At 37.2% G+C, this 27,196-nt stretch overlaps 1 protein-coding gene across 1 annotated transcript in view; it reads right to left on the bottom strand.

The window, feature by feature from the left end:
* DSG3 (desmoglein 3) overlaps positions 1–26,508 on the bottom strand; it is a 32,025-nt gene extending 5,517 nt beyond the window's left edge. The window contains exons 1-14 of the mRNA XM_003830256.4: positions 24,986–26,508; positions 16,413–16,448; positions 15,767–15,898; positions 14,322–14,477; positions 13,745–13,889; positions 12,911–13,077; positions 11,961–12,089; positions 11,510–11,695; positions 8,479–8,750; positions 7,378–7,517; positions 6,082–6,306; positions 3,485–3,745; positions 409–548; positions 25–88 (exon numbers count right to left, since the gene is read on the bottom strand). Coding sequence (XP_003830304.2) covers positions 25–88; positions 409–548; positions 3,485–3,745; positions 6,082–6,306; positions 7,378–7,517; positions 8,479–8,750; positions 11,510–11,695; positions 11,961–12,089; positions 12,911–13,077; positions 13,745–13,889; positions 14,322–14,477; positions 15,767–15,898; positions 16,413–16,448; positions 24,986–25,033 — 2,101 coding nt within the window. The 5' untranslated portion in view covers positions 25,034–26,508. The remainder of the gene's footprint in view (positions 1–24; positions 89–408; positions 549–3,484; positions 3,746–6,081; positions 6,307–7,377; positions 7,518–8,478; positions 8,751–11,509; positions 11,696–11,960; positions 12,090–12,910; positions 13,078–13,744; positions 13,890–14,321; positions 14,478–15,766; positions 15,899–16,412; positions 16,449–24,985) is intronic.
* Positions 26,509–27,196: the final 688 nt, after the last annotated feature.

Raw genomic sequence — 27,196 nt, 5'->3', positions numbered from 1 at the left:
TTCAAACATTTTATGTCCACTTACCAGAACTTTCCATGAAATCGGCTCCATTGGCTGTTACAGGAGGCACACAAATATTTGTGATTTCCTGCAAACCATGTGAAAAATAAATTCATTTAAAAGTGAACCAGATTTCAGAGCAATATAGTGACTGACATGTGGCCCTTTGCAAATTTGTAAATGATAACATTACAAGAAGTGCAAATTCTTGCAGCGATAACCATTTCTATGATTTGACATCTGAAGAGCTAAAATCCTAAAAGCCTCCATCTATTCAGCACTGACTCTGAAACTAAAGGTCAAGAAATCTCTTACTTTTATGTTCCTTTGCCTCTTTTCCTATCTCAATGTAAATCAAACATTTTCTCTGTGTAATTGAAATACATAATTTATGAACTGGATGCTTACCTTGTCTTCAGGATGGGCTCCTTCAATTCCCCACTGATGAATTGTTCCTTCTGAGCCATCAGGAACTGGGATAAAACCACCTGTCACTCCCCCAGTAGAACCTGCCCCACAGTCACAGGTCAACAGCAGAAGGGGGGCCACTAGAGAAAAACAAAACAAAACATCAGAACACTTGACTAATTTAGGAACTATTTAACGTGATAATTTTTCAGGAATGTTACAAAGAAAATACAGTATCTTAAATATTAGTAGAAAATTCCTAATGAAAACCAAAATTAGTTTCTACAAATGAAACTTGGTACAGTAAGCACACTAGAATTTCATGTGATTGTGAAACTGAAGGAGACAGATCAGATCATTTCTTGTTGTTTTTTTTTTGGTATATTGTCTTAAAATAGGCACTGATGTATGAATGAAAGTGGCTGTTTGGCTCCTCAATCCTTTTCCTTAATATATTTTTATGATTATTGCATTTATTTGCACATGTTGGGGCTATGTATATTGTGTCAGGTGAATACACAGATAAATATATGACCAGAATGGTCCAGATTTCAGGTGGGCACGATGGTGTTTTGGTAATCCAGTCTCTAATTATCTCTCAGTAAACAGTAATTAACCAGAAAACTCCCTCAGTAACTAGGGTGATAGCCTAATAAATGGCTATCAATGCATTCTTAATTGTAATTTAAGAATTTCTTAGTTGTGGCTTGAGCTTGGAGGGCTCTTCTGGCAGTGTAAATATCTTTCTGTGCACATCCTTGGCAATAAAGATTAATGTCATTCTCATGTGAACTGACCAAGAGTGACATACTTATTCTTGAAAGCAGGTGTTTCCCACACTTTGTTGTCAGTGGCCCCACTGCCACCTCTGCCCTGCCAAGGCCACCTGAATCCTAATGTTTCAACTCTCTTCACTTAGAGGCAGCTTAGTGAGGGGTTTAAGCATGCAGCCTCTGAAGTCAGATTCTAGGGTTTAAATTTCGGCTGTACCACTTAACAGCTATGTAACGTTGGGCATGTAATATCATCCTTCTTTGCTCAGTTAACTCATCCATAAAATGGGGGAATAAATAGTATCTACATCATAGGTTGTTGTGAGGATTGAATTAATATAGGTAAAGGCCCAACTCCTTAATACTATTTTTTTAGGGTTTAAGTTTCAACATATGAATTTTTTTGGGGGGACACACACATTCAGACCATAACAATTAATCTCCCAATCCTCTCCAGGGGCCACTGTAATGCACTGCACACTTGTCCTTTCTTTTCCAGTCTCATGTCACAGCTCTAAATCTGACCTTCATCATCTCTCTTGAACTTTTACAATGACCTTTTAAGTGTTCTTTCCTTTCTAATTTACACTGTTATACTGTACACACTGTTGCCAGGGTTGTCTTTCTAAAATACAAATATGATCATGTTAGTCTTTTATTCAAACGCTTTTAGCAGCTCCTCTTTCTCATAGGATAAAGTACAAACACCACAGCATGTGTATGTAGCCCTTTCAAATGAGTCCCAATGCATTCTCTGTTGCTCCTTCACTTTCCACAATTTCCCCACGCTTTAGCCTTCGAAGGCTGTGTGATTCCTAAAACAGAAAATACTAAGTGTTTTCTGGCCTTGGCTGATGCTGTCAATTTTTGGAAACGCCTTTTCCATTTTTTATACTGATTATATCCTAATCATTCTTCAAGGCTCAATTGAATGATTCCTCTATTCCGTGAAATGTTCTGTAATTACCCCTTTGTAGTAATTTCTATTACAGCTTTATCATGGTATTTTTCCCCTATAGTTAGACATGCATGAAAACCAAAATCAAGTTTCCTTTTCAGCTAGAAGCTAGCATAGTGATTCACATAGAGGTACTTAAAAATTTTTGGTTCTTGAACTTGATTAATACGATATTGAAAAACCAAACCTCTGAGTGTCAATTTCAGCTCTTAAACTAAATGGTGTATAATAACTTTAGAACAGTAAATGCTTTTGGAGAATAAGGAAGGGAAAAATATAGCATGTGTGGCAATTAGCTGTATCTATAGCAATTTATTTCTTTTTAAAAAAAGGGACCTGAAAAAATATTGCAAAACATTCATATCTGTTCAGTTGAAGTGATGGTTGTATGTGTAGTTGTCTACACATTTTCTCTACTTTTTGTGGTTTTAAAATTAATAATCATATAATTAATTTTAACTCTAAAACTGTGATTTTTATAATAAATTAAGAAAGTGTGAATTTAGCAAGGATTTCTCTTGTTTATACAAGAATTAGTCAGGAAGTTCTTTTAAATAGAGTCCTCTTACAATCAAAATACTATTTGATTTATAAGATTTTGATTCAAATACAACTTTTCAGAAACCTATCTATTGAATAAATTTTACCTTTATTGGAAAAGGATACTTACGCATAGTTTTCTAAATGTGTTTAATAAACTTAGTTATATTAAATGTGAAGGTATTAAAGGGGATGCATATTCAGATGGCAATCTATTTTGAGGAAATGCTAGATGAAGCAATAACTTCTCAGAACCTATGCTATCTTAATAGCATATGATATTAATATTAATATCATATGCTATTGATTAATATTAGTGGGGGTTAATTAATTAATTAATATTAATAGCATGTGGTGATATCTTAATAGCCTATGATACCCTACTTGTATTTCCCTAAGTTTATTTGACTAGTGTTCTCTTTTTATCTTAGAATCTCATGAGATGTAATGAATATAGAGAAAACATCTTAGAAAGTGCCACACTCTTGGATAAAGCCATAATTTTGACCATGAACATTACTAACAGTGTGTAGAAAGTCTTCATGATTTGCTTTTCTCTTGATTATCTTGTGCTGTCTTCTAAATGTCTGACATATATAACTTGTGTTGCTATATGAATATAGACTGTTAGCAAGCGACACGTTACACATTTCAGATTCTTTCTGAAAATGCCATTTCCCCCTATCTTTACCTATAAAACATCAGAGAATATTCTTTCCCCATTGCACAGACGAGCAGGGCAGCATGGAGGCCTTTGCAAATGAGGACACCTGGTCCAACAGAGAATGAAACATTGGCTACTCACACAGCAGCAGCAGGAGACCAAGGAGCAGCAGGCCGATGGCGGCAGGCCCCAGCCTCCCTGAGTGCGGCCTGCCATACCTGGTCCCAGGGCTTGTGGTTGGGTAAGAAGTTCCACAGATGCCCCTGTTGTCACACTGACAGACTTCCAGTGTCAAGCTGCCTGGCATCTCACACCGATTGTTCTGACTGTCTGTAAGTACCAGGGAGATGTGGTATACTCCAGGAGCTATCTGTTCCTGGGCTCTGAGGAGGGCCGAGGTAGCTGTAGAGAAAGAATCATGCAAATCAACAGTAGGACGAAGTGTCTTTTCAGTCTATTTTGTGTTGCTATAACAGAATATCACAGACTGGATAATTCATAAAGAAAACACATTTATTTCTCACAGTTTTGAAGGTTGGGAAGCTCAATATCAAGGTGTCAGAATCTGACAAAGGCCTTTGGACTTCATCATCCCACGGTGGAAGGTGGAAGGACAAGAGAGCATGAGAGCAGGTGGGGGCTGAACTCACCCTTATAACAACTCACTCTTACTGTAATGAACCCACTCCCATGGTAACACCATTAATCCATGCATGAGGACAGAGCCCTCATGACCTCATTTCCTCTTACAGGTCTCACCTCTCAACACTGTTGCAGTGGGGATTAAGTTTTCAACACATGAGCTTTGGAAGACCTATTCCAACCGTAGCAGTGTCTTACACTCTTACTACTTATTTTCATTAGCAGAGTTAGTTGCCACAAACAATAGGGTTGATAATAGAGTGAGGTTTGAGCAGTGACGAGGGCTATAATGGGTTCAAGTGGGTAAATCTGTCTACACCTGCCTCCTTGTCCTCTCTGTTGCAGGTAGGCCAATTATTCTCTCCCATGAAACTCAGTTCTACTCTGCTTTTCCCACTAAAGAAGATGGGCGACATCATTTAGAGTCAGGCACTCCTCTTCTGGGGCTTAACCACTCTCTTGTATGTCTGCACCAATCCTTGGACTTGTGTGGCCATTTGAGTGTTTGTGTTCCTGACTTTGTGTTCTTGTGTTTTACTTATCAAGACTTTCAACTTTGGCTGCTACTACCTCAAGTGCTCTTCCTGGTTCTTATCCCGTGAGCTGCAGGTCTATGATATGGGATTTCCTTGTGGTGATGGCCTATTGCCTATCTGAGTCCTGAGCATAGACTGCTTTCTATCTCCCATTGCTATGTTGCCTTTTTAAAGTGGATCCCACAACAGTTCTTGTAAGGTTCAGCATTGCATTTGTTGAATCTTTTTGATCCCACCATATCCTTTGACATTGTGCCTTGCCCACCTAGTCCAATCACTGTTGCCTTGCCCAGCCACACCTGGGCAGGTATGTCTTGTGACACATCCCGGCCCTCTCTAATCTTTCTTTGGCAGCCTCTTCATTGGCCACGTATCCAGTAAACTCATTTGGAGCAAAATGCTACATGCACAGTTTGGAGATAGATCTTTATGTCAGAAGTGTGAGGGCCCAAGGAAAGATGACCATGAAGATCAAGATCCCTTTGGTAACTCTGGCAGTGGCTGCTACTTAGGACTGAAGGACATGCTTTAACAGCATGTACATTCATGAAAGGAAGCAAGGCTAGTTCAGAAAGGAGCTAGGGAAAAATGAGTTTACTAAGGACTTGAAGTGGTCTCATCGTCACTATAAAATCCAGAAAGGATGGAGACTTTTAGGGAGTCTAATGTCTATTTCTATGACACTTCTGGAAAGCACAGACAATGTACAATGAGTATGATAAAGGTTGGGAAGGAGAAAGGATGAATTAGTTCCTCCCTGTTGGATAATGGGTTTGCAAATTTCAGTCCTCTATGCTCTCAAGGTTCCTGACTAGTGACAGTGTAAGCGGCACTCCCTGTGAGCCTTGAGCAGACTGACTTCTTCATGCTACATGTCTGCTCATAGACTGCTCCATCAGAACAAGTTTATGTATTTAGTATTTAGAAATCTAAACAGCTCCGTGATAAATAGATACCTGACTTTTTTTTTTTTAGATGGAGTTTTCACTCTTGTTGCCCAGGCTGGAGTGCAGTGGCAGGATCTTGGCTCACCACAACCTCCGCCTCCTGGGTTCAAGTGATTCTCCTGCCTCAGTCTCCTGAATAGCTGGGATTACAGGCATGCGCCAGCACACCTAGCTAATTTTTGTATTTTTAGTAGAAATGGGGTTTCACCATGTTGGCCAGGCTGGTGTCAAACTCCTGAACTCAGATGATCCTCCCACCCTGGCCTCCCAAAGTACTGGGATTACAGGCGTGAGCCACCGTGCCCCACCTAGATGCCTGACTCTAATCTTTTTTGGGTGCACTATGGAAGTAGAAATAAACAGATTTAAAATGTTAAAATATCAAATGTACCCTAAAAAGGATTCAAAATAAAATATGAAATGGTGCTAACAGTATATCATTCCTTTTCTCTTCTGAAAAGAGAAGTAATTCACAAGGCTACAGCCACATCTTCATTGCAAAGAATTTTTCCAGTTACTTTTGGAAGGACCTGCTCTTAAATGATCTTCCTTATTCTTCTGGAAATACAAAGGAGCAGTTTGCATTTATAGAAGCAACTTTACTGTTACTCACCATTGAGGGTTGTGATACTCCATACGGCAGGCAACTTTACAGGTTGATCTTCCAGTGCAAATGTATAGGGGCCAGTGTATCTATTATTCAGTGTTCTAGCGGAGACAACCACGGAAGGTGAAGAACTGCAAACTGCATCTTTTTCGAGGACAGCTGTTGGACAATTGTCATTGAAATCGGGTACTCTAACATATACCGTGCCTGTAGAAGTTTTACCCGTGTATTCTGTAAGAACAATGTTTTAGAGTTAAAGAAATGTATAGAACAAAGTTGTACAAAAAAGGAGAATCTTTTACATTTCTCTTTTCTGTAGCCAACTTAGTGTGTCTTCTCGTGAAATACTATATTATCCTCAGAAGTAAAAATAGTCATCCTATTTCTGCATCTTGTAAAAAGCAAATTGAAATTTACCAAATAGGCTGATGTCTCTAACTATAATTAATTGAAAATTAATTTAATATGCTCGAACCCAAGACCGGTAAGATGATGAATTCACCAATTTCAAATAAAATCCGCACAAAAATAATAACTTTCTTAAATGTGTTGATTTCACTTGTAATCAATGTGTGAAAGGTTTTTGCTTCTAAAGCACACATTTTTTATTTGGAATAAAAAATTGTATATTTTTATTACTCAAAATGTTAAAGTTTATTAGAGAAAAATTTTAAATGCTGAAAATAAAAAATAATGAAAGAAAAATCTGTCTGTGGGGGCATTATGTGTCATTTCTGTTGTTACCCTTACTACTTTTTTTCTTGTTTTCCCAAATGGCCATCTTTTTGATACTTATTTTTTTTGGGGGGGTTACCTTTTTTATTACCTTCAACATAAATTAATTTTATACTTGGGGAAACACATACACTCAATGAATATTATTTTAAAACATTCCAGAAGAGGAAATTGCACTGTTCAATGATAAAAGTACATGAGGTCTCTATAGGTACCTCACAAAAGCACCTGACGTACAAGTTGAGCTTCCCTGATGCGCTTTGTCTATGAATCCTTATCCATTCCCTCAAACCCAGGGATTTCTGTCGGTCAAAAAATTTCTGCTTCAACCACAGCAAACCATAGGGACCTAACACAGAATTCGCTGGTTCAAACTCCACTGAGAAGTTGAAACTCTTAGTTTTCTCTCCTGGATTCAGCTGCCTCAAACTTGAGGCCCAACACTCCTAAGATAATTCTCTCTCTCCAGTGGTAAAGATAATATGTTGAATAATCATAATCATCTATGCATAAAGAAGCATCAATTACAATAACATTCCTCTGAAATGATTCAAATATTTTTCTTACCGTCTATGGCCAGAACCTCAGCTGTGATTGTTTTGTTAACTATGAAAGTAGAATCTCGGTTCATATTTTTGACAAATTTGATTTCAGCAGTTTTTGAATCAATCATTAGGTATCCACCATCGTTACGTCCCATGACATATCTGTTTCATAATATTAAAAAAAATAGTTTTCTTTCAAATGTGGAATGTTACATATTTAATGAAAATGACTCATTTTATATTTAGTATATTCATATTTAATATATGTTGACATTGAAATATGCTTTTATAAAAAGCAACAGAAAATTAACATAGCATAGATGAGCCATATTTCATAATTCTTTTTTTTTTTTTATGAGACGGAATTTCGCTCTTGTTGCCCGGGCTGGAGAGCAATGGTGCCATCTCGGCTCACCACAACCTCTGCCTCCTGGGTTCAAATGATTCTCCTGCCTCAGCCTCCCGAGTAGCTGGGATTACAGGTGTGCACCACCACGGCTAATTTTGTATTTTTAGTAGAGATGGGGTTTCTTCATGTTGGTTAGGCTGGTCTCGAACTCCCAACCTCAAGTGATCCATCTGCCTCAGCCTCCCAAAATGCTGGGGTTACAGGTGTGAGCCACTGTGCCAGGCCCATATTTCATAATTCTTAAGCATATATTAGCAGAGTTTTCCAATTCTGCTGTGCACAATAAAATAAAATACCTGTGTTCTTGCTCTGTATAATATAGCAATTATTTTGCATGGTGCTGTTATATTTTAGGCATATATGTCTTTGTATGTGCTGTTTTATATGATAAAAACATGTTCTCATGGTGCACTTCTACTCCTTTGTAAGACTCAACTGTAAGTTTCCATGAGACATGTTCCCAATTTCTGTTGATAGGCTAAGGCATTCTTTCCTTGGTTTCCACTGTAACTTGTGCTTATGTTATCTTTGCTTCTAGTACAGTTAGATGATCACCTAATGATTTAGCTAAATGTTACTTTTTGAGTTACCCAGTTTCTTGTTTTTATCAATGTCATATCTCTATTCTTGGCACATAATAGTTTATGTGTTGTTGTGATAGCTTATAGATTAAAACCTCATCAAGAAATAGGATATAAATAAAAATAGTCTTACTTGACATTTGAGGCAGCTTTGTTAGTGTCCTCATCGATGGCTTGATATGTTCCCAGGATATAATCCACCAATTTTTTGCTACTTATGCCTTTTTGCACAGTAAATGTCTTGGAAGCAGGACGGAATGCAATTCCTTCTCTTACGTTTATTACCTGAATTGTGACTGGGGTTGACTGAACTCGGTATCGAGAGATTACTGATTGGTGAAATTCAGCTTTGTTTTTGACAGCAATACTAAGTTTCACGCTTTGTAGTTGTTCATAATCTAGAGCCTGGAGAAAAAATAAAATTAGAAGGCAGTTTCACAAAAATACACTCCCGCAAACCCAGTAGATGATGACAGCACACTATGCAAGATGCTGTGAATGAATTCTCTTGTTTTTAAATAGCAAAACAGCTTCAGAAATTATTGTAATGTTGAGATAGAGAAAGCTTTAGGATTCTTAACTCATGAGACCTCAGTTTGGTACTAATAAGGGTACCTCTTTCAGACTAGAAAGACATCATCATAGTCTCTTTAGGCTATGAGGTGCAGTGGAAAGAACCCCAAGTTTGCTATGGTAACATGATTTGAATCCTGGTTCTGCTGCTTAATAGCTGTGTGACTCAGGGAACGATGTTTGTTTTCTCTGATCCTCAACTCTCCACTTCTGAAAAAAAAGCCTTACCTCATCAGGGTGTAGTGAGGACTGAACAAATCAAGCCCCCTAATACGTTCTTATAACTGGCAGTTATGGTCATTTGCAGAATCTTCACTGGATTTATGTACAATGGTATCTTTCCTGACTTTAAAAATTCTTAGGTGGGAAAGGCAAACTACTTCATAATCTTGGTTGGCAAATAGGCCCCTGCAAAGCAGTGAGTGGGTGGCCCAGCAACTTTTTGTAGACTCATTTTCAGAAGGTCTTGCATGATAGCCATTTGTTTGATCCCCTTATTGAGGTGGCCCAAATCAAGGCCTGAGGAATCCCAGGATAACTTTTCTTCATTCACTAGTAAATTTTTTTGAGAGTGATGAGATAAGAACATGCTCATATTGGTTACAACTTTATATCACTAAAAATGATTCAAGTAAGAGATCTGGATTTAAGTTTTAACTTTGCAATGACTGGCTTTCTGTGCCCAAGCATTTTCCAGTGAAGTGGAAGAGAAAGATATCTAAACACGGAGCTATAATACAAGGGGTAAGAGGCAAAAGAGATGATAGCGTCTATGTGTGAAAGCAAAGGAATAATTCTACTTAGGAGAGCTATGAAGGGTTTCTGAGAGGTATTCATCTAAGCTGAGTGTTGAAGGATGCCGGGAAATTATCCAGGCATAGGTGAAAGCAGTTGCAGGCTGAATACAGATGACAAATTGCCTTGTGAATTTCATCTTAAAGGGCTAGGAGCTAGCAACCCTGGCTGACTGTAGAGTCACCTGAGGAGTCTTAAGGACCCACTGCTGCCTGGGCTTCTCCAATAGTTCCTACACCCTTACTGTCAAGGGAAAGTTGCAGGTAACTTGAGTTGATAATTAGGGTTGAAGGCCAACTTCATAGCCAGTGTAGAGCCAGGGATGGTTTTAAAGAGAAGAGTAAGGGATCCAAATTGTTTTTAAGAAAAATGTGGTGGTGCACTGGTAAGAATGAGGAGAACAAAGTCAATGGAGACAAGAGGTAGGGATATCTATTAGGAGGGACTGCAATCGTCTAAGAGAAGAGAGGAAAAGCCAGGCCAGGGCACAGGCAGTAAGGAGGTAGAAGAGGGTCAGACTTCAAAGACAATTTCTAAGGCTGTATGCTGTGAGGAAATGTCACAATTCAGGGTAAGGCCCACGTTTCTAGTTTGGGAGACTGAATGACACCAATACACAAGATAGAGAATAGCTCACTCCCAGGCATTGGTGGGAGTTTATAACAAAACCCTTACAAGTGGGGATGGCTGTGGCACTTGTCCCAAAGAGTACAGTAACAAAGGACTGCATGTACAGCTTTCAGCAGCCCCCTTGTTAAAGGATTATATGGTCTGTCACTCAACTGGATTTAAGGTTTAAATAAGGACGCTCTCATGGAATCCAAAATGCTGTACCAAGGGCCAGATGCGATGGCTCATGCCTGTAATCCCAGTACTTTGGGAGGCCAAGGCGGGTGGATCACTTGAGATCAGGAGTTCGAGACCAGCCTGGTCAATATGGTGAAATCTTATTTCTACTAAAACTATAAAAATTAGCCGGGCATGATGTCACATGATGCGGACCCGGCTACTCAGGAGGCTGAGGTGGGATGATCAGTGGGGCCTGGGAGGTGAAGGCTGCAGTGAGCCAAAATCACACCACTGCACTCTTGCCTAGATGACAGAGTGAGACCTTGTCTCAAAAAAAAAACAAAAAACAAAAAACACCACAACCACAACCACAACAACAAAAAACAAAAACCAACCAAACAAACAAAAAACCAAAGTGCTGTACCAAGGAAGGGGCCCAGATCACACTCTCAGATAAGGAGTCTGTCATAGCCAAGCATATTAAAAGCTTTACCCAATTATTTATCTTTCATTTTGCAGATTTTGTTCATAAATTCCCATTTTGTAGGAAGAGTTGCCATTTATTCTCTATTGACTGTAGCTAATCCATTTAAAACCGATTGACGAATGGGCAAGACGTGATTCCATCCATTCTTATCTTGTCCTAACTTCAATCTGATTGTTGCAAATGAGATTAAGTCAAGAAATGTGTTTTGCTTCCTTGTGCTTAAAGTATGGACACCCATAATATATTACCATGTGCTTAAAGTATACATCATCACTCCCATAGCATGTTAGTGTGTTTGTGTTTACTATAGAAAGTTCAATAGCTTGGAATGAGTTCAAGATGTTAAGAGAGGTTGCCCTCAGGTAAAGCAGCTCTATGGGGATTACAAAAAGTTCAATCTACTTTTATGTGTTTTCTGTAATAAAGTGATATTAACAAATAAATACATTTTATCTGTAGAAATGATCATTTTGGTTAATACAGAATTTTTTTTTACCAATGAAGGGAAGTCAGACCTTACCTTCACCACTTTCAGGATGCCTTCATTAGTTCTAGGATCAGTTTGTATTTCAAACCAATTTCCTTCATTCCCAGAGGTAAAGAAATATACTGCACGCCAATTATCTGTGTACTCTTCATCCAAATCTGTTACTTGAAATCGAAGTAATTCAGAACTTAAAATATTTTCTTCAATACTTGCTGAATACTGAAAAGGTGAGAAGCAGAATTAAAGACCTTATGACAGGTTTTACACGGAGGGATTATGTTTCTTCTAAATGGTAATCCTTATTTCTCAAATTATGTATTTCCTTCTTCTGATTACTGAATTCTTATATTTTTTAAAAAGCATATTTCTTTAAAGATAAGTGCAGAGAACTTAAATAAAAGCCAACAAACAGGCAAGTCCTGAATTAGGATTTCAAAGTATTAAATATATATCTAAATGATTCTTTAAGGAGCAATGGATGTACCTGAGAGTCTCTAAACATTGGGAAGTTATCGTTGACATCTTTCACTTTAATATTACATTCACATTGAGTTGATAGTCCTTCTCCATCTTTGTCTGCACCACTCACAACCAGACGATAGCTGCTAGCTTGCTAATTTTGGATAAAAAATAAAGAAAAATAATTAATCTCTAAGAATTATAAATGGAAACTACTTGATTCCTATGGGTAAGGAGGTAGAAATATTCAATTTTATGTAGAAGACATTTGTGGGACTCTGGATGGTTGGGTGGAGGTCTTTAAGGGGCTAGGGCAGGTTTTCTGTTTTGTGAGCTTCTTATGGCAGGACTGTACTCTACTGTAACCTTAGAGCAAAAATGGGCAATGAGTAGGGTGGGAGTAATAAGCTCACTTATGGAGCTTCTCTGTTAGTCTATTGGGAAAGCCATTTGTACAAAAATAATATGGAGTCTGACTGGGTAGCCTGTAGTAATGGAGATAGAAGGTGGTGGTGGTAGGTAATGAGGGGGATTGGAGAAGGAGATTCTTTAGTGCTCTGGAAGCAGGGATAAAATTAAGAGAAGTCAGGAGAAAAAGTGTGATATAAAAGAAGGCTTTATTCCAGACAGAAATTTCTCCCTTCATCTAAGACACTTGCTTCTCCTCCATCACATGAGGAATTAGCTGCAGTTCAATCTTTGTCCATGTATGTCTATGTCAATGCCTTCTTTCATTGCCCCTATTTAACTTCCACTGGTATGTTCAGGGTACAACTGATTCTGCAGGTGCCCGGTACACATCTCACCTCACCAGAATCACACTTAAAAATGCAAACAATTTCCCTAGATTAGCCAAGTTAAGTACTGAGAACCTCTTTTCTTTTTTAATTTTCAGGTAAAATGGAGTCACCTCTCTTGGTTTTCTTATAATCAAACCCTTTAATCTTGAATGTTCCCCGAAGTGCTTTGCTGTACCTCTCGGTCAAGAGAATTGGTCAAAGTACGGACTTCCCCAGTGTTTCTGCTTAGGAGGAACATGGGTGTGCCTGCTGGTTCCTGAGAGACAATTTTGAAGGCAATTTTAGAATTCAAGTGGTTTGGTTCATCTGCATCTGTGGCATTTAGTATCATCACCAGTGAGTCTAGGAACACAGGAAAACGTTTATTAAAGAATATGTAACAATTAACATTATGTTTACTTTAAATATTCCAAACAAGTTCACATTGATGCTAATTTTTAAATATCCTAAAATCATCTGTATGTTCAAAAAATTGTATATCACTTGTGATACCTCTTTCTGTCTCTCCCAACCAGGTAGAACTGTGCTTCCTTCCATACAAACTCTTCGGTTCTCTCTAAGCCTTACGTTTGCTGAGATTGAGGCTATATTCTATCTCAATTTTCTCCCTTGATAGATTGTCATAATTCTCCCCTTTCCACAAATTATCCAAGTAATGTGAGTGTGTCTCTGTCCTTTATAACCTGAAAGAGCCCAGCTGATGCATCCAGGCTACCCAAGGCTGCCTGTTTAGCTTTGTGACTGCCAAATGCTCATATAAATTGTATATATAGAATAAGATACTATTGACCTGATAACCAGACTATAACTAGAAATACAGTGATAGTAAATAATTAGCTCAAATACACATTTTAGAAAGGAAGACCCAGATTTATCTTAATGAATTTTATTTTTCAAAACTACTGATTAAACTAAGAGCATAAATTAGTTTATAAGAATGACATATTGTAGTGGGACTCATATTTGAAAGTAGATAAACTGAAAGTGGTAAGTACTGTAAAAGACTTACTTGAGGCACTATTTTCTTCAATTTCACCCATGAAAATTTGTTGTGAAAATACTGGAGGATTATCATTAATATCCAAAATTTTAACCGTTAGTATAAGTGGTTTCTCTACATCTAGTCCTTGGGCGTTTAGAGCCCGACATGTGATCTAGGAACAGAGGGAAAATGTGGAGTATTACTCTGCAATCAGTTTTCATACTATTAAAACTTGTAGAAATAAGGCCTCTGTTGGCATGGACATCACTTTCGTGCAAAGCAGAAATGTTTCCCCAAAGGGTAGACAAAGTGGAAAAAGGTGCCTGCTCTGGGCAGACCAACTGGGCAAGTTCCTCCTTCCACCAGGCTAATGCTCTGTCATGGCAAACTGAAGCACTTGGCATGCTAGATTTCAGCCCTCACTCACGCACCCTCTGCTGTGTTCCCGCAGGCAAGGCTCTGTGGAGGGACTAATATTGTTATTTGCTGGTGGACTGATGCATGTACTGAACTCTCCTCTAAATTTACCAGTAGAAAAGTGTCACTTTCTAAAGCGATGGCATACAAGGAGAAGGGTAGCCCAATGTTGAGGACCCAAACTTACCAGGAAGCTTGGAGTTTCCTCCCGGTCAACTATAGCTGTTATGTTAATATCTCCAGTGTTTTTGTCAACAACAAAGATTCCAAAAGGCGGCTGATCGATTCCCACTCCAGAGATTCTGTAGGTGATTTTCTGGGTTGCTTGGTAATCTGAAGTAATCTACAGCCCCAAATACCAAAAACGTTGAGGTGACCATCACTCAAGCCTTTCCCTCTCCACCCCCACTTCCATAGTCTAAAGTCATCCGTTCATTCGATTCACTCTTTTTGACATTGTGCCATTTACTTTTTGCCTTGATAGATACTAGGAATATGAAATAAAATCAAACCGTTGTTTTTGACAACCAGCCTGAACCAATGATGTGCGCTAATCATTTTAGTGTTAGAATATTTGCTTAGACTGTGGCCACATGATAGTGTTAAAATGTTAAAAGAAAGTCAAAGACATTTAATATTGACAAGGCTACTCCTGAAGGCTCCCTCTTTACCTGACAACATTAAAAAACAAAAGATATTTATTTAGTTTAAATTGGGGGAAGTGGAGAGACAAAAAGGGAAAGAGATCGTATGGTAGGGTTAAAATATGTATTAAAATAATTTACTTTTTATTATTGTAATTTTAAAGCTTTTTAACATGAAAAATGTGAAATATATATAAAGTTAGAACAGTATAACAGGCTGGGCGTGGTGGCTCACGCCTGTAATCCAAGCACTTTGGGAGGCCGAGGCGGGCAGATCATGAGGTCAGAAGTTCGAGATCAGCCTGGCCAATATGGTGAAACCCCGTCTCTACTAAAAATACAAAAACAATTAGCCAGGCATGGTGGCGCACGCCTGTAATCCCAGCTACTCAGGAGGCTGAGGCAGGAGAATTGCTTGAACCTGGGAGGAGGAGGTTGCAGTGAGCCGAGATCGTGCCACTGCACTCCAGCCTGGGAGGCAGAGTGACTCCATCTCAGAAAAAGAAAGAAGGAAAGAAAGAAAGAAAGAAAGAAAGAAAGAAAGAAAGAAAGAAAGAAAGAAAGAAAGAAAGAAAGAAAGAAAGAAAGAAAGAAAAAGAATAGTATAATAAACCTGATACATCCTATCACTGAGCTTCAACAGTTATCAATACATGACCAATCCAAATTTTGCTCCCAACCATTTCTCTGTCTTATACATGCATTATTTTTCCTATTTGTTTGCTAGACTCTGTATCCAAGTAAGCCTTCTATATTAAAATTGGTCAATATGTCTCAATTCTTTGTCTCAATTCTTTTTCATAACCCTAGAAGCTACCTTCCTTTCTCTCATTATTATTATTATTGTACTATTTTGTTGAGAATACCAGTTCACTTGTTCTGTGGACTCCCCAGTCTTCATTTGGTTATTTGGAATTGCCGTATTATTTTAATTTACACCTTATACATTTATTCTAAAAACTCATACACTCCTGTCGATATAACTTACCTTGGCAATTGGGTTTCTTTTTGAGTTATCTTCTCCTTCTCTGCAGGGTTTGGCAAATTTCACCCATTCACGTTTTTGCCTTCTTTTAGCTTGTTGCATAGTCATCTCTTCTTCATCATATTGACCTTTAGTCTTATGTAAAAAGGGATTCCATTTGTTATGGAAATTAATGGCAATTTTTGCTTAGAATATTGATTACAGACACCTAGTTGAGGAACCCCCTATGTTTCAAGATCACTAAGACTGTTAGGTATCTAATTAGCTCTACCTGATACTTTGTCAAGCAAGTAATAAATGTTAAATAACTAAAATAATTACAAAGCTATGTGATTTTTAATATTAGCATTTAGTCGTATTTTATATTTTCTTTTTATACTCCACAGTATCTTACTGGGCCCATAGGGTTTGACCAGCTGATTTGTTTAAGATAAGAAGAAAAGAATGCATGAAATAAATGATAATAATGACATTTATGGATGACTAGTTTTAAAATATTGTTATCAGTTATTAGAATTTTAATTTTATATATTTTCACAATTAAATTACTGAATAATTTTAGAAATTAAATATTCATTTCTACTAAACACAATTTAATTTTTTAAACTAAACTATTATTTTAAGTACAAAAACCTTTTTCATACTTTACCTCTATTCGCAATTCTCCATGAACCAATATGACCACCTGCAGACATTTAAATAAAGTCGAATTAAATGTGAATTCTTCAAATAAGGAATTATATACAATGAATAATCCTGATTATTATATTCCATTGTTCATATTGTGATTTGTTTCTATTTCAAAAGAAGTAAGTTTCAAGAAGCAATAATCAAAGGGTAAGTTCCTACCAGGAAAAGGAATATTACTGTCAATATAAACACATTCCACCAGTTTTTTAATTGACTACAGAATTTTGATGATATAAAGAAGAAACTATTGGACTTTGCAAAAACTATGCCTAATAGTCAGTTGCAGCAACCACACAATTCTTACCTGGCTGCTTTATACACAGTTCCTGGAAGCTATGAAAGTCATTGCTTTGGGAAACATTGGTAAGCACCATTGTGAAATCCTTCAGAAAGGGGCAACAGGGGATTATTAAAAACCATCAGCCACCCAACTGATTTGTAGGAAGGCGATCCTGTATTAGTCCTCTACAATTACAGAACATTTTCTTTAATTGTACAAGTGAAAAGAATGGAATGGAACCAGTCTGGTTTAGAGAACAAAACGTAAAAGATGAGGATATGCTATTCCAATCACAAACCCTGTTTGCAGTGAGACATGGATCTGTTCATCTCTGCTCTATTACTTCAATTTAAATATTGAACTTAATTTTCAGAGTGGCCCCCCAAAATTAAATGACAGTAAAATGAAGCCATGTAGGCTAGGGTCTTCACCTTCTCAAGAGCATATGAGACGTTCATCTGTGTCATTTTTCATCTTCTGTTCTGCCTGGCATGCATTACCTCTTTCTACTCCACCCACTTAAATATTGCTCATCCTTTCAGATCCATCAAGTTCCAACAACCTCCATGAAATTGTCTTTACTGATGTCTCTTTTTCTGAGTTAGTACAACACATATTCTGTACCATGAAATTTAGCCCATGATGGTTTACCACAGTTTATTATTTCTTGTTTTATGTGCATGAAAGAATTTCTGTGCTAAGCCAGGAGTATTGTAAACTTTCCAGTTCAGTGCTATTAGGTTTTTTTTTTTTCTTGTAACCCTCACAGGTGCTTAACAAGTATTTGCTAATCCACTGATTATCTGATGAATCTGGTAGGAAAATAATGGTGGAAAATAAGTCAGAAGAAAAAAAAACTACAAGAGTAATAACAGTAGCTAATGTTTATTGTGTAGTTTTGGTATCAGCGGCTACTCCTAGAGCTTTATACTTACTGTCTTATGTAATACTTACAGCAGGCACCTGAAGGAGATTCTAGTATTATAATCCCTAGTATACAGATGAAGAATTGGAGACGCGAGGGAATGAATACTTTGCCCTAGCTAATGGCCATAATAGGATAGCGACCGCAGTAGCCTAACTCCAGAGCATGTACCTCACTACTACTAAATTCTTTTTTTTTTTTTTTTTTTTTTTGAGACGGAGTTTCGCTCTTTTTGCCCTGGCTGGAGTGCAATTTTTGCCCTGGCTGGAGTGCAATGGTGCGATCTTGACTCAATGTAAGCTTCGTCTCCCGGGTTCAAGGGATTCTCTTGCCTTAGCCTCCCGAGTAACAGGGATTACAGGCATGGGCACACCACCACACCCGGCTAATTTTGTATCTTTAGCAGAGACGGAGTTTCACCACGTTGGCTAGGCTGGTCTCGAACTCCTGACCTCAGGTGATCCACCCGCCTTGGCCTCCCAAAGTGCTGGGATTACAGGTGTGAGCCAACTACTGCTAAATTCTAACCAAAGTTGTCATAAAGAGAAAAAAAAAAAAAAACTAACGGTACAAAGAAAATTATATGACAGTCAATTTAGATTTCTATTTGGCAAAAGACTATGGTTGCTCATGAAACAATGTAGATTTATTACATTGTTTATTTTCTAGGGTTATAATGAATAGACTAGTCCAAGTCTGAACCAAATGAGTAATTATGTCAGACATAAGATGTCAGGACTCTTCCCTTCTAGACATTCCAGCTGAAACCTTGATTCCAAAGAGTGTGTGTTCAAATTTGTCATGGAAAAGAACCATTACTTGTGGTTATAACATGTCTCAAAATTATTTTCCAACATTGTTGCTCTTTTTAAAGCAATACCTTGAGTTACTTGGTAGAAAAGACCAGAGCAATGTAGTAACTGCACAATTCCTTTCTCAGAGCATAAGAATGACTCAGCTACACGTGAGAGGAGGGATGGGCCAGGCAGGCTCCCCTTTACAGGAAAACTGGAGAGTCATCCCGAAAATATGAATCATGCTTGGACTAGCCCTACAGAGAATGATCCTTCTAATACACAATAAGGTAGAATTTCTGTCTTCCCGGGAAGTAGGTGATGGGAAACATTTCTGAATATTGCAATGATCTTCAGATTTTTAGAGGACAGCACAGCCTTACATTATTTAGAATAGTATTTTTTAAAAAAAATTATTTTAGTTAATATTTATATGATGGCTACTTGTTTTAGTTAATTTGCTAATATAATAATTTTGGATATTTTAAAAACAATTTATGTGTTTTTATTTGTAAATCTATTTTTTCATTGACAAAATTGTATATATTTATCATGTACATGTTGCTTTGAGATATGTATAAACTGTGGAATGACTAAATCAAGCTAATAAATATTTACATAGTTTTCTGACGATTTGAATGAACTAAGTTGTCTCTTTTGGTGGCCTGGATTGGAAATACCAATGTGGAGAAAACCTCCCTTATCTTGAGAATTACTGTACTTTTCTTTCTTTTTGTTTTCTGGTTATTTTGTAAATTTTAATTATATGATTTTTAAAGCATTGATATAGCCTTAGTGCCTTGGTATAGATATGAATTACAAATATTATCAAAAGCAAATCTAATTATTAAATTTAAAAAATATATGAAATAAAGCAATTTGATACCCATATGCTCTATTTGTTAATAAAAATGTATATGGTTGTATCATTAAGGTTCCTATTGAATATGGTATGTACACAATAAATATAATCTGAGGATATGGGTAGCTAGATTAAACAAAAAGCAAGTATAATAGCACCTGCTCTTTACTTTAGTTTGGCCGAGATCTTGTTTGGGGTTACCTCATGCTTTAGTGTGGCAGGGGACAGAACATAAGACTATGGATTAGATGCAGGTAGCTCATCCCAGCCAGGCCTAGGGCCTGACTACACTTCTGATTTCTAGAATGGGGATTCTTGGGGAAATTTGTAGAATGAATTAGATAATTCAAATAAATCAGTCCAAATTTTAAACATGATTTTGTATTTATTAAATTTTTTTGGGAAAAATGTCATGAAATATACACAGGTAAGTAATATCATTCATATTAACATCTTTCATAATATCTCATAGCTTTCTATATATATTGAAATTTAAAATTTAAAAACTCTGAAACATTGTGATAAACTTTGTATTTATCAAAGCAAATTCCTTAATTGAACAAAGTTGATATATGTCTAATTACTTGGAAATTATTTAATTGTGAAGAATTCAATTTCCAATAACTGATTTTTAGAGTAAACTCAACTAATTTAGAAAGTTAAGCCTTGTATCATGACAGAATGCTAAGAAAAATAAATATCCCTGGATATTCTTAAATGCTCATTTGAAATGCTGTGTAGGCTGCAGTCAAGTATGATAATATAAAATTGGATACTGGATTCTGAATCACTGAATTTAAATCCAACTCCCAACCATGTACTAGCATATAACTTGGGAACATTCCTTAATCTTTCAGTTTCTTCATCTGTACAATAGGAATAATAATTAATTTTACTTACCTTATAGGTTTGTTGTGAGGATTAAATTAATAGGTGTAAAGCACATAGGTGAGCCCAGCCCAAAGTAAGTTAGTTTTATTAAATTGCCATTTAATAAAATGTTAACCATTTCTGTCACCAAACTTCAAAAGAGGTATAAAAGAGCTTTTTTTTTTTTTTTTTTTTGAGACGGAGTCTCGCTCTGTCACAAGGCTGAAGTGCAGTAGTGCCATCTCGGCTCACTGCAACCTCTGCCTCCCGGATTCAAGCGATTCTCCTTCCTCAGCCTCCCGAGTAGCTGGAACTACAGGTGCGCACCACCAAGCCCAGCTAATTTTTGTATTTTTAGTAGAGATGAGGCTTCACCATGTTGGCCAGGATGGTCTCAATCTCTTGACCTCGTGATCTGCCTGCCTTGGCCTCCCAAAGTGCTGGGATTACAGGCATGAGCCACAACACCCAGCCTAAAAGAGCCATTTTTATATGAAGTGACCTGTAATTATTCACTGTCAAGGTGCATAAGATTGTTCTCTTTCTTGACCATGAGAAAGAGAAAAGAAACAGTACTCCACTGTACAATTGTGTAGGTTGCTCCTTGAGTAATGCCAGGGCACTCCTCACGCTGTAGTTTATGTGAATGCACCTCCTGGAGTTGTGCAGTGTACAACCTAGCCAGCTGCACAGCAGCTCTCCAAGAAAAAGGTGTATATTAGACAGATTCAATTATTCATCTTGTGATTATGAGTAGTAACCAAATCGTCTATGTAATTTTCTTATGGTGAACTACCCAAAGCAAGGCCTCACCTTAGGCTACCAGCTTGACTCTTAACTGGACAGAAAGAGCCAAAGGCTAAAAGGTTTGTGAGAAACCTCATGAGCACTGAGTGTTCTAGTTCCAGATGAAAACCGGTTTCAGGTATGAAGCAAGAGGGAGCGCTAATTGGTAGAAGTAATTACATCTTTCCTGACTTCTGCCCAAGTAGGCAGGGCTGGAAGAACCACTTGGCAAGGTTATTCTGATTTTAGAATATTAACTTTTTGGGAGGTTCAGTAGGACATTTATTTTTATATATATTAGCAGTGCTGGAAACTGGGTCAATCAGGAGAAGAAGAGATAGCTTAGAGATTTTTCATTTTGTTAAACATTTGGGCCATTTAGCCTAGAATTCTTTTTCTAAAGATTTTCTTTTTAGATGTTTTATAGAAAACAAAGTGGTTGAAGATAGTTGTGCTGTATTTAGAACACTTGCTAACTCAAACTTGGTATTTAAACTACTTCTCTCTTTTTTTTCCTACCACCAACTTCTTTAAAAAAATTGTACTCTAAAAATCTTTAGATTTCAAACCTCTCTATTAATTTTTAGTGAAGAAAGCTTTACCTAATATAGTAACATAAAGTTATATAGCAAATTGTCCAAATGCTCATAGCAGTGTTGGATGACAAACTGTTTCGGATTTGGTGGACTACAAAACACAATGGTTTCCTCTGAAGATAAATTTTTTTTTCAAAAGATTAAATCTCTGAAGATAAGCATTTTCAACCATGAGTCCTTTCCTCAAAAACGTTTATTTTACATTGCATAAAATGGATCAAACAAGCACAAGAAACTGATAAATACTACATTTTTTTTCAAGAGTAGACAGTTATTCCCCATGCCTTCTCCTCCCAAATATAGCTTTTATTTTTTCCTGTCAATTTAAAAATTGATACGACAACTGTTTTTGATATACTTTTTAGCTCAAGACAAATGCAGGCCCTTTCTTGACTTACTAACACTGGTATCCATGGTTATTTAAGATAGTAAGACACAATATGAAGAAGTTATCAAGAATTACCCCATTACTAAAAATAGTACAAGTGATAAAAATTAGAGGGTTTACAAATCACTTCATCTTTCTCACAGCACTTTTTAATTGTTTTGCATGCATTGCTGCTTTATTCTCACTATGACCATTTTCATTAGGCAGGGGGTGGGGTGTGATTCTTATTTGACAGTTGAGGAAACAAAGCCTGTAGTGAGTCAGTGGCATAGCCAGAGATTTAAGTCTATGACTTTGCTATTATTTCTCACTGTTCTGGGCAACCCATGTATGGTCACTGGATGGTGGATTATTACAAAACCTTCAAACACATCTGCCAACTTTCAGAACCCACCCTGCAACAACAAAAGATGAGCATTCCCATTTGAGAATGCTTTAGAAAACATTGCTTTTCCCCCCCATGACCACATTATTTCAAAACTCTGGGTGGCTCCCCACTTGTAAAAGGTTTCCATGAGCCTTCACAAAATGCACTTTTCAATCTGACCCTCAGCTGCCTTTCCAATTCATGTCCAGATTCTCCAAAGCAAACTGTCATGCTAGTCAAATTGGTGTGTCCATTTCCCCTAGGCAAATCCTAACTGTGCCTGCCTTTGATTATACGCTTCTGACAACCCAAGAGATCTCCTTTTGGCCCGCCCATCTATACTTATCCCAAATCAGCTCAAATTTCACTGAATCCATAAAGATTTGATTGCCTCTCTCCTGACTGACACTGCCTTCTATCAATAGCATTAATAGTAGACCAGTACTGTCCAATAGAAAGATAAAAACCACAAATGCGAACCACATATAATTAAAAAATTTAGTCACATTTAAAACGTTTTTAAAAGGTGAAATGCATTTTAACAATACGTTTAACTTAATCTAATACATCCAAAATACTATCATTTCAACATGTAATCAACATAAAAAATTATTAATGACATATTTTACATTCTTTTGTTCATTCAAAGTCTTCTTCAAATTATGATGTATATTTTATATTAAATAGCACACCTCAACTCAGACCAACCACATTTCAAGTGGCTTAAAACCACATGTGGCTAGTGGCTACCATATTGGACAGAGTAGGTCTAGACCACTCAGTTGAACAATTATGTATGAAGTTATATTGTTGTTTAAACAGCATGTGTATGTAAAATTTTCTTGAGTGGAACCAAATACATGTCATTTCATAGTTTCCTTTATGACTAGAATTATAGCGACATTGTGCAGGGGTTTTTTAGTTTAGAGAAGGCTCATTAAATCATTCATTTATTCATTCTTCAAACAATTGCATGTCCACTCTAAGACAGATATAATAAGCATTGGGAATATAAAAATAAAAATTAGCCTCAATATAAGGATGTCACAGTCCCTCCAGAATCAGAGGGGTAATTGAGAGTGGCCTATATGTCAAAGCAGAAAAAAAAGAGCCCCCCTTAGCTTATGGTGGCCCAATCCTATGTCCTCATGGCAATACTATCCCGACAGCCCATGCTGCATGGCCCCTAACTTCCTGAGCTTTGCCATTGGCTTGGACATAGGGGTTATCAGACCACCTGGAGTTCAGCCCAGACATTTCCCATCTGGAAAGGTGGGAAAGTCATACAACTGTCACATTTCTCTTTAACAACATCCTCCTTTCAAATAAAATCAGGTACTGAACACAGTTACATTGTCGTAATAGAAATAGAATCTTAGAGGCTGGGTGCAGTGGCTCACATCTGCAATCCCAGCATTATGGGAGGCCGAGGTGGATGGATCCATTGAGGCTAGGAGTTTGAGACTAGACTGGTCAACATGGCAAAACCCCATCTCTACTAACAATACAAAAAAATTAGCTAGCTGTGGTGGTGCATGCCTGTAATCTCAGCTACTCAGGAGGCTGAGGCACGAGAATCACTTGAACCCCAGAGGCAGAAGTTGGAGATCGCACCACTGCACTCCAGCCTGGGCAACAGAGCCAGACCTTGTCTCAAAAACAAAAACAGAAATAAAAACAAAAATCTTAGGGAGAGCTAAGAAAGTCCTTTCTTGAGATCTATCTCCCTGTGACTTCTTGAAGTCCATTTATCTCAATTTTTTAGATGAAGAAATGAGGTAAATTGATGCCTAGGCCAACCCAGCTTATCATGGAAACCATACAAATTAGCATTAGGAATTGTTTTGACATTCATTTTTAAGGTATATTTAACTATTTTGATATCTGCGTGTAACAGATAATATTGTGACTTTTCTTTTTTTTTTTTTTTGCTATAAGAACACAGTTAAGGAGTAAGTTAGTCTGTAACATCCAGGTTTTAAACAGTCTGTGACATTCCGTTTCTCTTTTAGATAATACTATGTACGACTTTCTCAATCAACAGAAGTATTACTCTTCTGAAAAAAATGGCTTTAAAATGTTGTATGTCTTTCCCCCCATCCCCAAAGGCTGACGTTTTCTTTTGGCACATAATAGCTAAACATAAATACTTACTTAATAATCCTCCCAACTTCTCTAGAGTCAAACACTGCTTTGATTTTAATTCTGCGATTTTTTACTTTTAAAAGCGTGTCAGGTATCAAGCCCAGGCGTGTAGAGTTCTTAGCTATATGCTAAGAGACATGTAGTCTTGGAAAATAGAAGTGGCTCCTGTGTTCTTGTTTGTGGGTTAGAAAAACTAGTAAAAGCATAACTTTAAAGAAAGTGAAAATGTTGTGGAAAATATAACCTGTGATTAAGATTACTTAATTCACTAACTAAAAAAAATTCTAAATGGTTTTTAAAACTCATTTCTTTCTGGTTTATTTTTCTATGTAAAATACAACATAAACAAAAAACAACAAAAGAAGGAAATTGGTAATCTTCACGATTTCATTTCAAAGTGTTGATTTCCACTGCACTCCTTTTAGAATTTATAATAAAGATTGTGCAATCAAATATAATATTCTTTAACAAGGGAGGAAGCAGGGAAGTTTGTGATTATTAGGAAAATCCAGGACTTACCATGAAGATGGCCAGAGCCCCTGTAGTTCTGGGGAAGAGCCCCATCATTGTCTCTGATTTCCCTGGTGAAAAAGTCCAAGTGAGCCGCTGCTTCTATCCTGCCAGCCGTCTGCAGATGATGTCTAAGAAAAGCCCTCTGCAGCGTCTCTGCTGCTTTCCAAAGGAGTCTACAGATGGTCTGTTATGCGGTCCCTCCCCACCCTAAACCAAGGGTAGGTCTCACCAGAAACGCTTGCATCACCTTTGCTCCCAGGTAAAAACTTAGCCACACCTCGATTCCTAAAGCAATGAAATCCTTTGTTGGAAGCTGAAAGAAAAGTTCACAGGCTAAAGACAAAGTTTAATAGGAAGGTACCAGATGAATAATAAATTAATCATGATGTGGAAGTGCAAAAGCTAGTCCGGACTACAGTTTGTCAGTGTTGATGTCTTATGGCTGAATCTAGTTGACTATGGTTACAATGAAAACCGAAAAGCAAAGCAAAACATACAAAATCCCCCAAAATCTAACTTGTAAAAGAGCATTTATTTTCAGCCTGAGTATGTGTGGGTAGATCTAAAGTTAAGCAAAATGTAGATGTTAAGCAATGATATATTTTATTGAAAGGCACTAAAAATATGAAGAAGAAAAACATCCCATTAAGCAACTATGAATGTAGGCTTTGAATAAAAAAAAAATAGAAATAAAATTGAACAGTTATATGGTGCCTTGAATATTTGAAATATATAAATAATGCGTTGCAAAATTACTCTGATAATACCCAAATGACATCTTTTATACTGTATTTCTTTTCATTTATAACTTTCAAAAAAGCCTAGATTGCCTAATAAGGTAGATTATCTTGGTGCTCTTTTCATTACTCAAGACATTTTCCCCAGTGTGGTGAACCTGCTTGCTGTTACATACTCGGAAGTGCTTAAATATTTCGACTCTAACCCAAGATAAAGCAGAGGGGAAAAATTACCAGCCCCATTTTAGCTACTTTGCTTATAACATTAGAATTTAAAGTACTTTTTACAGTTTCAGAAATATTGAAAGAAAGGTTTGGTAGAAGAGCAATTTTATCTTTGCAAGTATTACACATTAGGTTTTAGAAACCACTTAATCACAGTTTTTTTTTTGAATCGGGGTCTCGCTCTGTCGCTCAGACTGGAGAGCAGCGGCGCGATCTCGGCTCACTGCAACCTCTGCCTCCCGGGTTCAAGCAATTCTCCTGAATTGAGGAGGCTGTCTCCTGCCTCAGCCTCCCGAGTAGTACAGAAAATGAAATATTATTCTTATTTATTTATTTATTTATTTATTTATTTATTTACTTACTTGAGACTGCGTCTCTTTGTGTTGCCCAGGCCGGAGTGCAATGGCGCGATCTCGGCTCACTGCAAGCTCCGCCTTCCGGGTTCAAGTGATTCTCCTGCCTCAGCTTCCCGAGTAGCTGAGATTACAGGCTCCCGCCAACTCGCCCGGCTAATTTTTGTAGTTTTAGTAGAGATGGGGTTTCACGTGTTAGTCAGGATGGTCTCGATCTCCTGACTTCGTGATCCTCCCGCCTCAGCTCCCAAAGTGCTGGGATTACAGGCATGAGCCACCGCGCCAGGCCAATCACAGAGTATTTTAAGCAGAAAGGACTGTCTAGTCTAGGAGTTAGAAAAAACATCTTGTGAACAAAATTTTGTTTTTGTTTCTTTTTAAATTGTGGTAAAATATACATAACATAAAATCTATCATTTTAACTATTTTTAAGTGTACAAATCAGTGGCATTAAATATATTCACATTGTTGTGCAACCATGACCATTACCACTCTTCATTTCCAGAAAAGTCTTGTTTTTGAAATAAAGACTTTGTAAATAAAGTTTTATTGGATCACAGCCATGCCCATTTGTTCATGCATTGTGAATGGCTGCTTTTGTGTTGTAACAACAGAGTTGATATGGATAGAGACTGTATGGCCACAAAGTCAAAAATATTTTCTTGTTCTTTACAGAAAAAAAGAAAAATTGCTCATCCCTGAGTTTTACCATATATCTTAAATGGATTTGTGACAAATCTGATGAGTGTTGATGCTAATAGAGAAATAATTAGAGAACCCTTAAAATCTGCTTCCACTAGGAAAGAAAATTTCAAAAGATCAAATTTGGTGTTCTCTGTAGAGTTCCCACTAAATTCTATATATCATATTTTATGCACTTTTTGACTAAAATCAAAAAGTGA

The sequence above is a fragment of the Pan paniscus genome, chromosome 17, assembly GCF_029289425.2.
Source record: "Pan paniscus chromosome 17, NHGRI_mPanPan1-v2.0_pri, whole genome shotgun sequence".
NCBI lineage: Eukaryota > Metazoa > Chordata > Mammalia > Primates > Hominidae > Pan > Pan paniscus.
The sequence above is the reverse complement of the archived record's forward strand: the minus strand, read 5'-3'. Positions and strand labels throughout refer to the sequence as shown.